This window comes from Alnus glutinosa, chromosome 13 (assembly GCF_958979055.1).
Source record: "Alnus glutinosa chromosome 13, dhAlnGlut1.1, whole genome shotgun sequence".
Taxonomy (NCBI): domain Eukaryota; kingdom Viridiplantae; phylum Streptophyta; class Magnoliopsida; order Fagales; family Betulaceae; genus Alnus; species Alnus glutinosa.
The window spans coordinates 1558550-1576820 of NC_084898.1; the positions used below are offsets into that span (position 1 = coordinate 1558550).

Sequence of the window (18271 nt, forward strand, 5' to 3'; positions counted from 1 at the left end):
GACTCAATTACTCTTAGGAATAGCTTTCCTGAGGAGAACTACTCAATATTTATCTCTTGGAACAAGACTACGCGGGAGTCTTAATTGTCTCGGCTACCAATTCTCCTTGGGCCGATACTAATTTAAAGGCTCATGATTCTTTGGATGAGCCGGTCTGAGTAGGATTATTCCCAACATTTCTGTTATGGTGATCTTAATTAAAATAAACCACCCATATTAAAGCTATTACACTCTATGCAATATCCTAGATATTGCATAATCTCAGTCACTAAATATCACCATTCAGTTAAAATAATAATGTGATACTCAAAACTTTTTTTTATAACTTGATGGCATGTGTTATTATGTAATTAGGCCCAAATCATCAACTAAAAAAGAATTAACACCTCTCAATCACGCATTAACTATTATCAACACATTGTAAAAGACATGTTTCAGTTAAAGATGAAACACCTTTAAGGAAGAAGTATTTTTCATTTCTCAAAAGTCAAGAAAACGACTCATTTTCCTTTTACTTGTTCTTTTTCTTTTTAATAAACCCCCTGATAAGTGATGATGACAATTTCCCCAAACAAAGCCGCATTTCGCGCGTCTTTACAAACCACCACTCACTCCGACCAAAAAAGGTTGAAATGAGGGTGACTGTCACAACAATTTGGTAGTTATTAAGTTTAATGTCAATGGTTAATCGGTATTGTCTTCAATGTTTGATGGGGATATTCTCTTATCCTTATTGTATGTTTGGATGTTCGATTTTTAAAATTAGAATTCAATTCTTATTTGTTGTATGAATTTCGAAGTTTAACTTTGTGAGATAAAATTAAAAAAAACTGAATAAAATATGATTTATTTTTAAAAAAAGTAAACACTGTAGCAACTAGAAAACGTTTTCTACTTGCATCCAAACAGACTATATTGGTTTTCTTTGATCATCAGCCTATTTGCAATGCAAACAGATCCTCTCCATTTCATTTGAAATGGAGAAGAGTCGGTCCCTTATAAAACAATAGGTAAAATTGTTCAAAAAATTAAAATAATAATTTTGCATTTTGTTTTATGAGGGACCGACTCCTCTGAAATGGAGAGGACCTGTTCTCATTTACAATATTTCTTAGTAAGTTCCGTTGATTAATACTTTTTAGAGAGTATTTTATTTTTTTATTTGTTGAAAAAAAATGTTTTGATGTGACCTAAAGATAAGAATAATTTTAAATATTTTATGTTTTCAATCGGTTGTTAATATTTTTGTTTTAAAAAGAAAAAAACAAAAAGAGAGAAAGAGTTATTAAAGAAAGCCGTTTACTTACTTATGAGAGGAGGCAGATAAGATTACTATCTTTAAACTCTTTGCTATCCTTTTTGCTCAAAGATAAAAGAAAATAAAAAAGGTATAGACAAATACAGTATCCACTACTTGAGGTTACATGGTTTAATCACCACTCAACAAGTCAACATGCATTTGAATAAAAGGAAGAAATCAATCTCACATAACTTACATAACATAGACCAACTTCTTTGGATACAAACTACAACATTCACTAACAACATGCAAATATGCAAATCAATTCAAATGTACATGCCACGAAAGAATTTGGAGGCTTTAAACCTCCTTGCTGCAAACCATGGTCTCTGACCCTTACCATCCATAAACAGATCAGCCTTCTATCCTAGTGTCAATTTCAAATGAACTGGCTGTGATCAGGCAGTTGCAGGATACCAAGCTGATCAAATCTGCTTCCATCATTAATTACAAGGATGACCAAAATAATTTATCATCACACAATCGTAAGGTGTATCTGGAAATAATAACGATAGAGAAATGCTATTTAAGTAGACTGCTATAACACTGCCATATGATTAGAGTGACGTAACAGTAAAAATCAGTCATTGTTTCTTTTTACAAGTCCTTGCAAATCAAAATGTTGATTTTCACTGTTATGTCATCTCAGTTGTATGACAGTCGTATAACAGTTTACTAAACAGCATTACTCATATCGATAATTACGATAATAACAGTTGTCTATACTTGTGGAGCTTGGATTGCAAATTTAGATCAGGTCTCCACCACTGGTGAATTCCATGAGCTTGTTTAAAATCCTGGGAAGGAGACAGATTAATGGTCAGACTTGCAGAAGGAATGAGATGTAGTGGTTCTGACTCCTTCCCCAATGCATTCATTAGCAGACCTCCAATCGAGTTCTGGGTTGCTAACCTCCCAATACCTCCTGCACCAATCTCTTCCATCTTTTTCCTGTGTTCAAAATACCCAATATATTCTGAACTGATGTGATCACTGGGGTTCACAAACAGACAAGGGACCCATGTAGACAAAGCAGCAAATGGATCCTCTGCCTTATTCCTCTGGTGTTTAGCCTTCATAGCAAGAGTGAGCCCTGCTGTGATCACACTGCTTGCAATTCGAATCCCGTGTTTCAGTCTTTTATCCTTAATTCTCTCAATTGGGGCAGAAAAGAATGGCGGATTGAAAAGAAAAGATTCAAGAAAGTTGCCGGTCTTGGCCATAGTTTTTCCAGCAAGCATTGCCATTGCTGACCCAAGGGAATGGCCAGCTAACCAGACATTTGAATCGCCAACTGCAGCAACCATGTTCCGGACAGATTGCATAGCAATCTCAAAACGAGATGTCCGGTGAAGTCCATTCCGAATGACGTGCAGATCCAACTCGAGATCCCGTGAGAGGGAGTCTGGCTTATTTATGGTGCCTCGGAAAGCAATCACATATCGTGGACTTCCATCTAGTGAGTGGTTAGAGTGAGACGCTGGAGGATTGAATTCATAAATGGTACCAAAGATGGAAAAATCAGCATCATCTACAAGGTGACGAAGCAGCCGAAAATGGAAAAACTCCCACCAAGGAGGAGCAAGGGCATGGGGACCTTGACGGTTTGCTTGGCGGTCCCGTTCAAGAATGTAGACACCCTGAACCAAACTGGCAGCAACAGACCTTCGATGGTGTGCACACCCCCTGCATATAGCACACAGCATCCTTTTTCCTCAGCATCTTGTAAATACAGATAGAGAACATCCAGCAAAACCGATGTTGACTTAAAACTATGCCAATATAGGATGAAATTGAATCAAACAAAAGGTAGCCCATGTATGGGATGTTTAGCATAAGGACAAAATCTTTAAATTCTTACATGGCCCCTAACCGGAAGGCAATAGTTCAGATCTTCATTTGCACATTCTCAAGTAAACAAAGGTGGACTCAACAGTAAGAATCCAAACTGACGTCAAATACTATGCTCCAAGTCAATGTCAACAAGCAAATGCGGGATAATGGCCAAGAAGGAAAGTTCCATACAAATATAATTAAATAAAAAAAATGGACACCAGCCCTACATGTGTTAAAAATATAAAACTGGGTGTAATTAGAACACATGCGACTCTCACTGGGGAAGGGGATGAAGCCTATGAGTCATGGTTCCAACCTGTAAGTTGCATCAGAAAAAGAAAGAAAAAAAACCTTTTTTTTTATAAGTAATTTTTTGTTCCCAAGGAGAAGAGGAATGAAAGATTTGAACTAGTGACCTCTACTTCATAAGGCATGATCCCCAGCAAATTGAGCTAACCCTTAGGGACAAAAAAAAATTACCCCATAAATTGTAATTTTAATCCAATATGATTACACTCTCAAATCACTCTTTGTCATATTGTTTTGCAAAAGAATGAAACAGCTCAAAAAAAGCCATTTTAATATTGTTTAATTATCAAGGACCGATCTCAGTCCATTTGCAAGAGTTCAAAATATACCATTGATCAGTCACAAGCACACCCTACATATCATCTTCAAAGAACCTTAGTGGCCATAGACCAAAAAGATAAGTAAATTTTGAAACAAGGGACTGTTATTTATTATCTATTATTTTCTTCTTCTTCAAAAAAAAAAAAAAAAAACAATATATATATATATAGGAAGGAGTTGAAGGTCTCACCAGTCAATAGAAGTTAGGTGTAATGGTCCTGAAAGGCTAAAGTCTTCCCTCTCAGAGGCCATTACACCATATGTTCCTTTTCCCTCTTCCTCTTGATATCCTCAAAAACTGTTCTGCAATGCGCAAGGACAAAAAGTGTTCAAGGTCATCCTAGATTTGCATTGTGGATACTAGATTTAAGAACTTAATTGGCAAAGGCAAAACAATTTCATTGCAAGCAATCTTAAAACAATGTAAACCCTTTCGTAAACTCATTATTTGCTTTGACAAGCCATCTCAAAAATAATTACTTCAAAAATGTTCAAGAGCACGGAAGACAGTTTCCAAGCTCTCTGGAACAAAACTATTTCCAAGGTATGTTTATCTAAATCAAACACGTTAACTTGCTCAAACGTAAAAAATTCCAAGGATCTTTCGTTTGTTATTTATATAGTAAACTCTACATTGATGTGTGAATCATGCCAAACCAACAGAGCATGATTGGAACCCCCCCACCCAAACCCAAAAAAAAAAAAAAAAACCCTTTTCCAAACAATACACACATGGTTTTTCCATCGAAATAAGGACTGCCAACAAAAGTTCCTATATTCCTTTCTATACAAAAGATGGCCATGAGTAGGCAATCCATAGAAAATAAGAAGTATTTAAAACCACTCTTATTTAGAGATTTTCAATTATAATATTTTCAAACAATTGAAGCTTAGCCAACTTGTAGATTCCATTCTAGATATTAAACTGAAACAGGAAAAGCAATTTTGGAGACACTTTAAACCTCATTCCCAACATACAGAGAGTCACCTCAGGGTTCATCTGAGTTTTTAAGACAAAAATACTTCATAAATTAGCACAAAATATGAACTATATTTCTCATTCCAATCAAGAATCAACCTTTACGTTTAAAAGAATCTCCATGAAAATAAATCAATGAATGAATACAGAAGCAGGTGGTTGTTGTATCTTTACCAGATACTTTTTCATGTAGACTCTCACCCTTAATACCCCATATGCTAATATTTTGCAACCTAACAAATGCAATAGTGCAATGAGCTAACATTGTCTTTTTCACCTTGTAGTCTAGCAAGAATGATAGTGGTGCAGGTAGATAAAAGTTTAATAAGACTAGAGAAGATCAAACATTTTTTTATGTTAGTTCATTCTCTTCTGAACAAAACACATGCACTTTTTACAATATACTGAAATAATTAACTCAACTTTGACCCAAATCAGAAACCTCTTTTATAGTTTGTTTCTTTTGTCTTCCTAAGAGATCCAAATCATAATCAATAGCTCAATTTACATAAGACCCACTAACAAATGCAGGTTTTGTTTTTATCTTTTTATGTTTTGATTAACAGAACAAGCATAAGACCCATAATGAAAAATGCTCAAAGCAAGCCTTATTTTACCTCCCCTTCAAGAGATCATTCTGGAGAAAAAAGAAAACTTTGATTTCTTACATACAAAACCAATTCAACCCCAACCCATTACAAGGTTCGAGCTTTTCATTCTGAACATCGTCCAAGACTGATTAATTGAACTGACATTGTAATAACCAATGCTCCTAGAGACTAACATATCACAAGCTAAAAGAATCGAAGAAAAGAGGAAAAAAAAATTAAAAATACAAATAAAAATTGTACCTTCAAGAAATTTCCAGGTATTGAGATCAGATATTCAGATCTGATAGAAATGTGCAGAATGGTTTATTTGAAATATCAATTTGGGGCTTAAGTACTCGGAGAAAAAAAAAAATTAAAAAAATTATGGTTGAAAGAGACGACGTTGAAATGTCTCTATTCTGCCGTTGACAGAATGATGGGAGTTGTTGGAATCTGGAACTATTAGATTCGTTGGAGTGCGTGTTAAGCCAAAGAGTTGAAAGACGGTGTCGTTTCTATTTACGTAATGGTTGGGCTTAATATGGTATCAAATCCTTTTTAAAGGTTTTTTTTTTTTAATTTTTTTTTTAATTTTTTTTTTTTTTTATATATAAGTCTTTTTAAAGGTTTTATTAGAATCATTTAAGGATAATTACACCGTTGGTGTATGTGGTATGCGATAATTATTTTTCACTCTCTATGGTTTAAAAAGTTCATGGGAGGTCCATGTGATAAACAATAATTACAAATCGATCTCTGGCGTCAAATTCCGTTAAAATTTTTAACAAATTTTGTCAAATGCCACGTCAGCGCCACGTGTCGCCAATAAAATGGCGACACGTGTCCATTTTAATAAAAAATATAAATTTATTAAAAAAATAAATAAAAATACTTATTTTTTTAAAAAAGAATTAAAATTAAAATTTTTTTAAAAAAAAAAAAAAAAAAAAACCTGCAAGAGGTGGCTGGGCCACCCCCAGCCTATGGGGGTGACCGCGCGCCACCCTCAATGGCCGCCGGGGGTGGCGCGCGGCCACCCCCAGTTGCTTGGGGCCACCCCATGCCACCCTGGGGGCCACCCCATGCCAGTGGCCAGGGGTGGCCCAATGGATCTTAAAGGGTGGCCGCGCACCACCCCTGACGGCCATTGGGGGTGGTGCGTGTCCATCCCCATTAGTTGGGGGCTTCACGTTTTTTTTTTTTTTTTAAATAATAATAAGCATTTTTATTTATTTTTTAATAAATTTATTTTTTTTTATTAAGATGGACACATGTTGCCGTCTTATTGGCGACATGTGGCGCTGACGTGGCATATGACGGAATCTGTTAAAAAATTTAATAAAATTTGACGTCAGGGATCGATTTGTAATTATTGCTTACCACAGGGACCTCCTATGAATTTTTTAAACCATAGGGTGTAAAAAATAATTATGGTATATCACATGGACCAACGGTGCAATTATCCTAATCATTTATATATATTATTCTGCGTATAATTTTTTAAATATTAATAATTATTTCTAAATTAAATAGTTAGAATTTTATCATATTAGCCTGATTTCAATAAAATATTAAACAAACTACTTTCCAAAATTGTCCTTTTGTATTGAACTAAGAGTCTAAGATGACCCAATTCAAAGGTTCAGTCAATGTGTTTTAAAAAATATTTTTTTATTTTTTTATTTCAAAAAATATTCGGATATGATATAATGGTAAAAACTGATAAGTAAGTTTTTAGAATTGTTTTGTGTTTTTGGTTATTTGTTAATTTTTTTTTTTTTTGGTAGAATGGAAAACAAAATTTTTACCAAATATAGCCTAAAATATTAGTGAAAAATATGATGAGAAGAGGGGAGAACTTTTCCACACATTCTTAAATTTAGATATGTTACTTGGTGAAATTATTTCCAATTACAAGGTAAAACCTCAGCTAGGTGTCGTGACAGATTTTTCACTTAGATTTTATATTGGATTATACACTTGTGGACAAGGTATAGCCTTAACCAAATTCTCTACTTGAAATCATAGGGCAATTCATATGAAATCATAGAGCGGTTATTCTTTGTGCCACAATCCCAACGTTATATATGCAACCACTATGTTATCACATTTGGTCAAGTTATCTAGATTTCCTCTCCTAATCGAATCTTATTATTTGTTCTCTATTTTGCTTTCTCGCGTTAGCTTTCATGGTCTGGTTAGAAACTCACAACTTGGCCTTACCATCGCAACCCAAATCATAAGCGCCTAAATTCACACTCCTTATATGGATTAGCCGAGAGTATATTTGGTCTATCATATCTATCTACTTGATTTAGACATTTTTAAAACATCTCTAATAGAAAAGCAAACAGCCAATTTTAAAACATCTTACTATTAAAGGTGGAAAGAATATCTAATTGCCGCCTACCGATTGTTAGGGGTGGGCAAATTATCTGCTTACCGCCTACCGAACCGCCATCAACCGCCTACCGACTAATTTTGGTTCGGTAGTCGGTATAAAATTTTGTTCTGAAAGCCGGTTCGGCGACTGAACCGAACCAAAACGCCTTTTAATTCGACCAATTTACCAAACTGACATCAAACGAAACGACGTCATTTTAGTAAGAACGAAACGTTTGATCTTTCTTCTTCTTCTTCTTCTTTTTTTTTTTTTTTTTTTTTTCCTTTTCCTTTAAAAAAATCAAAACAACGTTGTTTCATTACTCATGTTAGCCGAATGTTAACCGATTTAACTGACCGTCTATTAACCGATTTAACCGAAATAAATTTACCGATTACATTCCGACAAAAGTCGGTTTACCGATCGAATTAACCGTCTACTGAACCGACGCCCACCCCTATCGATTGCCATCGAGCTGCCACCAACCACCTACCAACTTTTGGTAGTCAGTAGTCGGAACAAAAAAACTATTCTAATGCCAGTTCAGTTGAGTAGGCGGTAAAAATTTTATTTCGTCGTTAACCGAACCAACTTAACCAACTTTGACACTCACTCACACAGTAATTTTTTGCATTTCTTGTTTAGCCCCAAAACATGTCCAATAAACACTTGTTTAGCAAAAAAAAAAAAATCATTTTGGCACATCAAAAAAGGCTTGACCTAATATAAAAAGCCCATGGCTAATCAATTTAACCGACTTCACCAAGTTAATCAACTTAACCAAAATAGTCAAAATTCACTCCTGTCGATCCGACCAACTTTTTCGATTCGGTAAGTGAAAAGTACACCTACAATCACTAATTTAACAGATACTCGGCCCTACTCATTGTAATCCTCTTCGACAGGAATCTGACTAATTCAAAGAGGAAAAATTAAAACGTACATACTGTGTTGAATCCCACATCAAACTTGTACTTAGTCTATGTTAATTATATAAATTATTACTAAAAAAAAACTCTAACGGTGTGTTTGGATACCGAAAAAATTAGAATTCTTTTCAGATTTTTTTGAAAAACCCGGATACCCGCAATAAACCCGAATAAAAACACGAATTCCATTGCTTTTCAAATATTCAACTCAAATTTCAATGCCATAAATGCCATCTCAAAAACAATAGCTTTTTCTCTTTACCTTGGACCCACCCCCAAAAGGCGCGTACAGGCTTTAATGCCATGGTCTGTCTTCAGTGTAATTCGGTCACACCATCCTCGTATGCGTGGATGATTGAAAGTCTTGGGATAAAAGCTGTATATTAATAGCCTTTGGATTAATATACTGTATACTATTTGTCATCTGAACTGTCCATTTCTTGCATACACCTTCCGAGTAATCACACCCTATAACTCCCCAATTTCACGGTATTTTTCTTAGATTGAAAAATGCAATTAATTAAAATTAAATGCAAAAATCGTATTTCTCCTAGATTTAAAAAAGCAAAATAATTTACAATTAATTTTCCAAAAAAAATCGTATCATCTTAGATTTCAAAAAGCAACATAAATTTAATTTAATTTTTAAATCTAAAAAGCTTCAATTTTAATTTTTTTTTAGCCAAAATGCTTCAATTTCATTTTATTTTTCCTGTCATGGGGTGGCAGCCGGTCACCTCTAAGGTGGTCGGGCCACCCCCTTATATTCATTTTTTTTAAATTAATTTTTTTTTTAAAATTATTTATTTATTTTTTAATTAAACAATCAATATATAATAAATTATTATTCCACACAACTTTTCACAATACCAATCTTTATACACAACTTTTCAAATTTTCAATCATTTCTTACCATTAAAAAATAATATTTTTTAATCTAAAAATTCAACACCCAAACACATTTTTTTTCCCGAAATTTATAAATAGAATTAAAATTCAGATATGATTTCAAAAATTTAATACTCAAACACAACATTAATGTCTAATCGAAAATCACATAGAAATGACTAACAGTCGTGATATTCAATGCAAGCCATGCTGGTTTGGTGGTAGTTTTTGGTGGCAGACAAGGATCCTCATCCCCTGAAATTTCTTGTCCATTCCCAATGAATTTCGACAGTGAATAAGAGGAGATGATTTATAGAACCACCAAAAAAACACCAGCAAATATATTTACCGTGTAACTGTAACAGAAAATAATCTAACATATGAGAACGGGTCAGTTGTACCATTGAATATGAGCATTATGCAGGATACCAAGCTGATCAAATCTGCTTCCATCATTAATTACAAGGAAGACCAAAATAATTTATCATCACAAAATCCTAAGGGTGTATAATAACAATAGAGAGATGCTATTTAAGTGAACTGCTATAATACTATTATATAATTAAGGTGACGTGACAGTAAAAATCACAGCTCTCTATATTTGTAGAGCTTGGATTGCAACTTTAGATCAGGACTCCACCACTGCTTCAGTCTATGTGCTTGTTTAAAATTCTGGGAAGGAGATAGATTAATGGTCAGACTTGCAGAAGGAATGTGGTGTAGTGGTTCTGAGTACTCCTTCCCCTTTCGGAATGCATTCCTCCCCAGAACTTTAATCGAGTTCTGGGTTGCTAATCTCCCAATACCTCCTGCACCAATCTCTTCCATCTTTTTCCTGTGTTCAAAATACCCAATATATTCTGAACAGATGACATCACGGGGGTTCACAAATAGACGAGGGACCCATGGAGACAAAGCAACAAATTGATCCTCCTCCGTTTTCCTATGGTGTTTAGTCTTCCTAGCAACAGTGAGTCCTGTTGTGATCAGACTTTTTGCAATTCGTATCACGCGTTTCAGTCTTTTATCCTTAATAATTATCTCAATCGGGACAGAACTGAATGGCGGATTGAAAAGAAAAGGTTCAAGAAAGATGCCGGTCTTGGCCATAGTTTTTCCAGCAAGCATTGCAATTGCTGACCCAAGGGAATGGCCAGCTAACCAGACATTTGAATGGCCAACTTCAGTAACAAAGCTCTGGACAAATTGCACAGCAATCTGAAAACGAGATGTCCGGTGAAGAATATTCCGAATGATGGCCAGATCCAACTTGAGATCCCGAAAGAAAGTGCCTAGCTTTATTAAGGTGCCTCGGAAAGCAATCACGTATCGTGGACTTCCATGTAGTGAGTGGTTAAGGTGAAACGCTGGAAGATTGAATTTATAAATGGCACAAAAGATGGAAGAATCAGCATCATCTACAAGATGATGAAACAGCTCAAAATGGAAAAACTCCCACCAACGAGGATCAAGGGCATGGAGACGGCCTTGACGGATTGCTTGGCGGTCCTGTTCAAGAATGTAGACACCCTGAACCAAACTGGCAGCAACAGACCTTCGATGGTTTTCATTGCCCCTGCATATAGCACACAACATCCTTAATTTTCCCTCAGCATCTTGTAAATACAGAAAGTGGGAAAAGGATATGCAGCTCTACATATGCGCGCAGGATAATGTCAATGTCAACAAGCATATGCAGGATAATGGCCAAGAAGGAAAGTTCCTTACAAATAATATAATTAAATTAAAAAAAAAAATGGATACCAGCTCTACATGTGTTAAAAATATAATACTGGGTGTAATTAGAACACATGCATGCGACTCTTACTGGGGAAGGGGATGAAGCCTATGACTCATGGTTCCAACCTGTAAGTTGCATCAGAAAAAGAAAAAAAAAATTTTTTTTTTTTTTTTTTTTTTTGTTTATAAGTAATTTTTTTGTTCCCAAAAAGAAGAGGAATGGGAGATTCAAACTAGTGACCTTTGCTTCATAAGGCATGGTCCCCAGCAAATTGAGTTACTCCTTAGGGACAAAAAAGAAAAAGAAAAATTAGCCCATAAATTATAATTTTAATCCAATATGATTATACTCGCAAATCACTCTCTGTGTCATATTGTTTTGCAATAGAATGAAACAGCTAAAAAAAAGCCATTTTAATATTGTTTAATTATCAAGGACCAATCTCAGTCCATTTGCAAGAGTTCAAAATATACCATTGATCAATCACAAGCACACCCTACATATCATGTTTCAAAGAACCTTAGTGGCCATAGACCAAAAAGATAAGTAAATTTTGAAACAAGGGACTTTTATTTATTATCTATTCTTTTTTTCTTCTTCTTCTTCTTCTTTTTCTTTTTCTTCTTCTTCAAATATAATATATATATATATATATATATATATATATAGGAAGGGGTTAAAGGTCTCACCAATCAATAGAAGTTAGGTGAAATGGTTCTGAAAAGCTAAAGTCTTCCGTCTCGGAGGCCATTAACACCATAAATTCCTTTTCCCTCTTCCTCTTGATATCCTCAAAAACTGTTCTGCAATGCACAAGGGCAGAAAGTGTTGAGGGTCATCCTAAATTTGCATTGTGGATACCAGCTAGATTCAAGAACTAAATTGGCAAAACAATTTCATTGCAAGCATTAATCTTAAAACAATGTAAGCCCTTTCGGAAACTCAATTTGCTTTGACAAGCCATCTCAAAAACAATTTACTTAAAAAATGTTCAATAGCACAAAAGACAGTTTTCAAGCTCTCTAGAACAAAGTATTTCCAAGGTATGGTTATCTAAATCAAACACATTAACTTCCTCAAACGTCATAAATTTCAAGGATTTTTCGTCTGTTATTTATACAGTAAACTCTACATTGATGTGTGAATCATGCCAAACCAATAGAGCGTGATTGGAAACCACCCACCCCAACCCCCCACCCAAAAAAAAAACACCACCTTTTCCAAACAATACACACATGGTTTTTCCATCGAAATTACTAAGGACTGCCAACAAAAGTTCCTATATTCCTTTCTATACAAAAGATGGCCGTGAGTAGGCAATCTATAGAAAATAAGAAGTATTTAAAACCACTCTCTTAGAAAATAATATTTTCAAATAATTGGAGCTTAGCCAACTTGTAGATTCTAGATATTAAACTGAAACAGGAAAATCGACTTTGCAAACACTTTAAACCTTATTCCCAACATACAGATAGTCACCTCAGGGTACATCTGAGCTTTACATTCTGAACATCGTCAAAGACTGATAAATCGAACTGACATTGTAATAACCAATGCTCCTAGAGACTAACATATCAAAAGCTAAAAGAATCGAAGAAAAGAGAAAAAATAAAACAAATATAGGTATTGAGACAAGAAAACCCACATATTCATTGAAACAAGAAACAAAACAAAGGAATAAAATTTTGGTACTGGATGGAGCCATTAGGCGCTCACAATCATATGCACGGCATAGCCATGGCTTCAAAGATCACTAAGAGCAACCCTAGTGAGCTTTTTAAGTTTTCTCTAAATTTTAGCTCAAGAATCTACTTTTTTGATTTTATCTATCACTTTTAAAAAGGTCTCCAAATATTTCTCTATTTTAAACAGATACTATTTTGTATTGATTTTGAGAGCAACGACTTTAACAACTTTAACTACCATGAAAAGTTGCTCCAAACGAATAAAATAAACTTTATCCAGAAAAAAGTATTCACAAATAAATCTAACAACTCAAGCAACCGTCAATATTTTTTTCAATTTCAAAATAAACACGGCCTTGAGAGTTGAGAGATACAATTCCCCAACAAATGAATTGGGTAATGCAGATTATACACAAATTTGCAGCTGAAACTTAGCTAAGAAAATGTCAATTATATTCAACCGGCAAAACAAACCCCAAATCACGAAAAATTGGGGGACAAACGAATAATTATCCAGCAATTTGACAATATTACCAACATCAAACACAAAGCCCATAATTAGTTAACCCAGCTCAAAACCGATTCTCATCACACACCCAGAGGCACATAAAACCCTAGATCCATTACGCAGCAAAACTCCAAGTATGCAGAAAACAGAGGACTTGCAGAAAAACCCGCACACACGAAACAGTAGCGTGAACAGTAGAGCGACCACATAAATTTCCCGGAATTTTATTTTCACCCTTCCCAATTTTCCTACCAACCAAACAAAACCCAAATCACAATGATCAAAGACAAATTACATCAAGAGCTGGCATCAAAAGCACCCAGCATTTCACAACAAATTGAAAAGTCTGGGGTAAAAAAAAAAAAGGAAGCAAACAAAACAAACTCAGATGTTCGGACAGGCTAAGGCAGTAATACCCGCTGATACTAGGATGCCCTTCGCTTTGAGAAAGGTAAGCCCCTTGATCGATCGTTTAAGGTAAGGAACTCGGTGATCGCAAGCTATGGAGCTCCTTCTGTAGACTTGCTTGCGCCTCCGGCCGTGCCTGACGAACCCACTAGAGAGAGTGAGAGATTGCTCAACCAACGGAAGTGCAAATCAGCGATAAAACTTATGACCCATAAGAGAGTGAGAGAAAAAGAAAAAATAAAGAGAGTGAGAAGCGAAGGAGGAAAGTGAAGAAGCAGGAGAAGAGAAAAAAAAAATAAAAAAATGATAAAACAGTGAATGGCGAAAGGAAAAGGGGCTTCAAATTTAGAGAGATTTCTGACAATAACTATTTTGCAGAAATTTTAAAGAGCTTTGATGCAAGATGGAAATGGAGGATTTTTTAGTCAGACTTACAAGATAAGCTGATAAAGAGCTTCAGGGCAGGCCGGTAGGTCAAAACTTGAAACCGAAGCCAAAGATTCCCGGGGTTTTTTAAAATCCCAACCCCCATAAAAGGAAAGTCAAAGATTCCCGGATATTTTCAAATTCCAAACAGTAAACCGCCGCAAAAAAAAAAAAAAACCTTAAAAACGGATAAAAAAAAAAAAACACATATCACATGTCTATATCCTGCGTGGATTGGATGATGGGAATTGTCGGAATCTGGAACTATTTACGTCATGGTTGGGCTTTCTTTTTTCTTTTTTTCTTTTTTTTTTTTAAGGGAAAGTTGAACTTTCATTAATACAAACAGCATTCCAACATGCGACCAATACAGCAATCAGCCAATCAGCCACCCTGAAGGTGAACATACAACTTGAGTCAAAGACTCAAAAAATACAAACAGTAGCAACTAATAAAATCCAGCCAACAGCATGGTGTCTCTGCGTTGACATACACCTTTACTTGATTAGGGAGTCGGTCACACATACTAGGCAAAGCCAATGACTGAATTAGTACACGCACAATGCAAACTGTCAGAGAAAACCACAACTAGATTAAAACACAGGAGAGCTCAAAGAGGAATCTGTCTTCCGGGAGAGCCACCATCAGTTACACGCGCCGACGCCAGAGCATCCCCTCAACCCCGGCCTAAACACCGAAAAACCTCCGATCACCACTAGCCCCACCATACACGCCGAAAAGCACACGGATTGAAGCCCCCACGCGCGCCCAAATCAGAAAGAAAGCACTGGCGCGTGAAGCCCACGCACCGACCACCGAGGAACCCCACGGCTGTGAAGAGCGGTAGAAGCACCAGAGACTGACGGCGAAGAAGGCAAGAAGGCGCGTGTTCACCAGAAGACGACGGAGAAACGTAGATCTAGCCACCAAAATCCGACCATGAGAAACGCAAGGCCACTGAAACTCCGCCGTCGAACACACCGAGATCAACCACGCCCCTCCGACATCCTCCACAGAGAACTCTCTTGCCACCACGACCTAAAAACTAGACAAAACAAAAAAACTCCACCGGAACAACACCGAGGAGACAAAACTTCCACACCCCTAAAGGGTGGGAGACTATACAACACTCAAAAGCCAAAGGAGGAGGGAGGCGTTAAGCCCCCCTCCCCCACCACAAACAGCCAAAGACGCCTCTCTCTCTCTAGAAAGTCGGGAGCTTCTCTCTCTAGAAAGAGAGACTATGCAAATTATTAGGCCATTTATGGTTGGGCTTAATACGGTATCAAATCCTTTTTAAAGTTTCTATTAGAATCATTTATATATATTATTCTGCATATAATTTTTTAAATATTAATTATTTCTAAATTAAATAGTTAGAATTTTATTATATTAGTATTTATTATTTTTTAAATTGGAAAAGAGTGACATGCAGAATGATAAAGAGTTAAAGAATTTTACATAATAAAATATTTTAAAATTTTCAAAAGATCCTGATTTCAATAAAATATTAAACAGAGTGCTTTCCAAAATTGCCCTTTTATATTGAACTAAGATGAACTAATTCAAAGGCTTTGTTTGTTAATATGTTTTGAAAAATATTTTTTGTCATTTATTTCAAAAAATGTTTTAATATGATATAAAGGTGAAAATTGATAGTGTGTTTTTAGAATTGTTGTGTTTTGGATTATTTGTTAATTTTTTTTTTTTTTAGAATAGAAAACAAAAATTTTACTAAATAGAGCCTAAAATATTAGTGAAAAATATGATGAGAAGAAGAGGAGAGAACTTTTCCTCACAAATTCTTAAATTTAGATATGTTACTTGGTAAAATTATTTCCACTTACAAGGTACAACCTTAGCTAGGTATCGTGCCAGATTCTTCACTTAGATTTTATATTTGATTATATACTTGCGAGCAAGTTAAAGCCTTAATCATCGATTTTAACCCGCGACTAACCAAATTAAACAACCGACATTTAACCCACTTCACCAAGTTAATCATCTTAACCAAAATAGTCAAAATTTATTAATGTCGATACAACAAACTTTTTTTGGTTTGGTGGGCGAAAACACACCTACAGCCCAACTTATTATAATCCTCTTCCATATTAATCTATCTAATTCAAAGAGGAAAAAATTAAAACAACATACATAATGTGTTGAATTGAATCCCACATCAAACTTGTACTTAGTCCATGTTAATTATATAAATGATTAGAAAAAAAAAACTCAAATTATGCCTAATCCAAAATCACAGAAATGATTAACAGTCGTGACATTCAATGCAAGCCATGCTGGTTTGGTGGTAGTTTTTGGCTGCAGACGAGGATCTTGATCCCCTGAAATTTCTTGTCCATTCCCAGGGAATTTGGACAGTGAATACGAACGAGGGTATGATTTATAGAATTAACCACAAAAAACGAAAACTCCAGCAAATATATTTACGGTGTTAATATAACAGAAAATAATCTAACATATGAGAACGGGTCAGATCTACCATTGAATATGAGCATTAATTATGCTGGTTTACCTATCTTTAAATTGGGTTAAAAAAAAATACGTACTATATATATAAAAAATCCATTTTCATCATGCCAACAGCAGCAGTTTCAGATGCTGTTGGCGTGATGAAAATGGTTGAATATATGCTTTACTGACTGCTAAATGGATGGAGGACTTTTTCTAGCACCAATAATTCCACTTGTAAAAGTTGTGAGAGAGACTTGAAAAAAGGCAAGGTTGCGTCAGTGGATTGCCGATTTGCCGTCGTCTCTGAGAACGATTAGTCTTGCATGGACTTTGAATAGGGGTGAGAAAAATGAGTTTAATTTGATAATTGAGATATACCGATTCGTGGTGGAAAATGAGTTTAACTCGTCCTCTCCGTTGTAAAGCCAAGAATCATGATCAAAAGGAGGAACCTCCTGACCCTTAAAATCATCCACCAAGTGGGGCAAAGCAAGAATTTCATCAATTCGTCTCACCGGAGCACTCAACATTTCACTGCCGCAAAAAAGTTGTATCTTACTAAGACCCACTAATGTAACTATCTTTTAGTACAAGTAATAAAACAAACACAAACACACAACTTCAAGCTCATGGAAAAATATACAAAGAATCAAGGCAAATCCCTCCTATTACATCCAATAATATACAAATAAGCAATATTCCTCTCACAACAAACAAATTAATATAGATAGTTTTACTACCCTTAAAATTCTTTATGCAAACAAAATCTATAGAACAATCCTTGTCCAATAAAAAACATTTAGGACAAACCAGCATATGTTACTTGTCAATGTTTTTTAGACAAATGTTACTTAATCAGTTGTAAAGATTATGGCAGTAAACTTGTTCTTTTCATATCAAGAAGTTTCATAAGACATAAACCAAAGAATGAAAAGTTCAATTGTATCCTACCAAAATTTTCCCATCAACCAAACAGAGCATTAGTTCAGTCCCCTCAAACCCACAAATGATTAATTCTTGCAGATCAACTTTTCTACAAGGGACTTGTTAATTTGTTTGTTTTCTAGCGTCAATTTTCTTTATCTGTGCAGTATATTATACACTTTTCAGAGAATTGCATGTGGTTTTAAGTTTTGGATCCTTGAGTTTTTTAAGAACCAATTCCTCTGAAATATCTGTTGATTTTCTCCAAAAGGTCTCTGGCCACTCGCTATGTTGCTGATCACGAATTTCCCCATTGTTTATCGCGGCGCTATTTATAGGCGTTGAAGCGGGGGATGATGTTGTTCAGCTTAAAAATTTTGATGCACCGATCGATCGTAACAGATAAGAATCATAAGATATTATTTTGTTCGTGTCCCCTCTTCCAGGCTTTTGGCAGGCGTAGGCTTTGGGCAGGATATTTCTGGTGTTTCTTTCCATTTTACCCCTGCCATGAAAAACAATTTCCTTGCAAAAATTGGCTTGTACACCGTCTTTCAAGTTGTGAAAAGGCA

General features: G+C 35.4%; 2 protein-coding genes across 3 annotated transcripts; both read right to left on the reverse strand.

The window, feature by feature from the left end:
• Positions 1–1425: 1425 nt before the first annotated feature.
• LOC133855060 (GDSL esterase/lipase At4g10955-like) lies at positions 1426–5744 on the reverse strand. Of its 2 annotated transcripts, none has more exons than XM_062291355.1 (3): positions 5597–5744; positions 3957–4069; positions 1426–2986 (listed from the first exon to the last, which is right to left on the reverse strand). In XM_062291355.1, the coding sequence occupies exons 2-3, from the start codon at positions 4016–4018 to the stop codon at positions 2002–2004; spliced, it is 1047 nt and encodes a 348-aa protein (XP_062147339.1). In that variant the 5' UTR covers positions 4019–4069; positions 5597–5744; the 3' UTR covers positions 1426–2001. The 2 variants fall into 2 exon arrangements, with proteins under 2 accessions (XP_062147339.1, XP_062147340.1); XM_062291356.1 differs by having other exon boundaries at positions 5611–5651.
• Positions 5745–10120: 4376 nt separating this feature from the next.
• On the reverse strand, positions 10121–12036 carry LOC133854534 (GDSL esterase/lipase At4g10955-like). Its single transcript, XM_062290770.1, has 2 exons — positions 11966–12036; positions 10121–11111 (listed from the first exon to the last, which is right to left on the reverse strand). Exons 1-2 carry the CDS (start codon positions 12034–12036, stop codon positions 10121–10123), a joined length of 1062 nt encoding a protein of 353 aa, XP_062146754.1.
• Positions 12037–18271: the final 6235 nt, after the last annotated feature.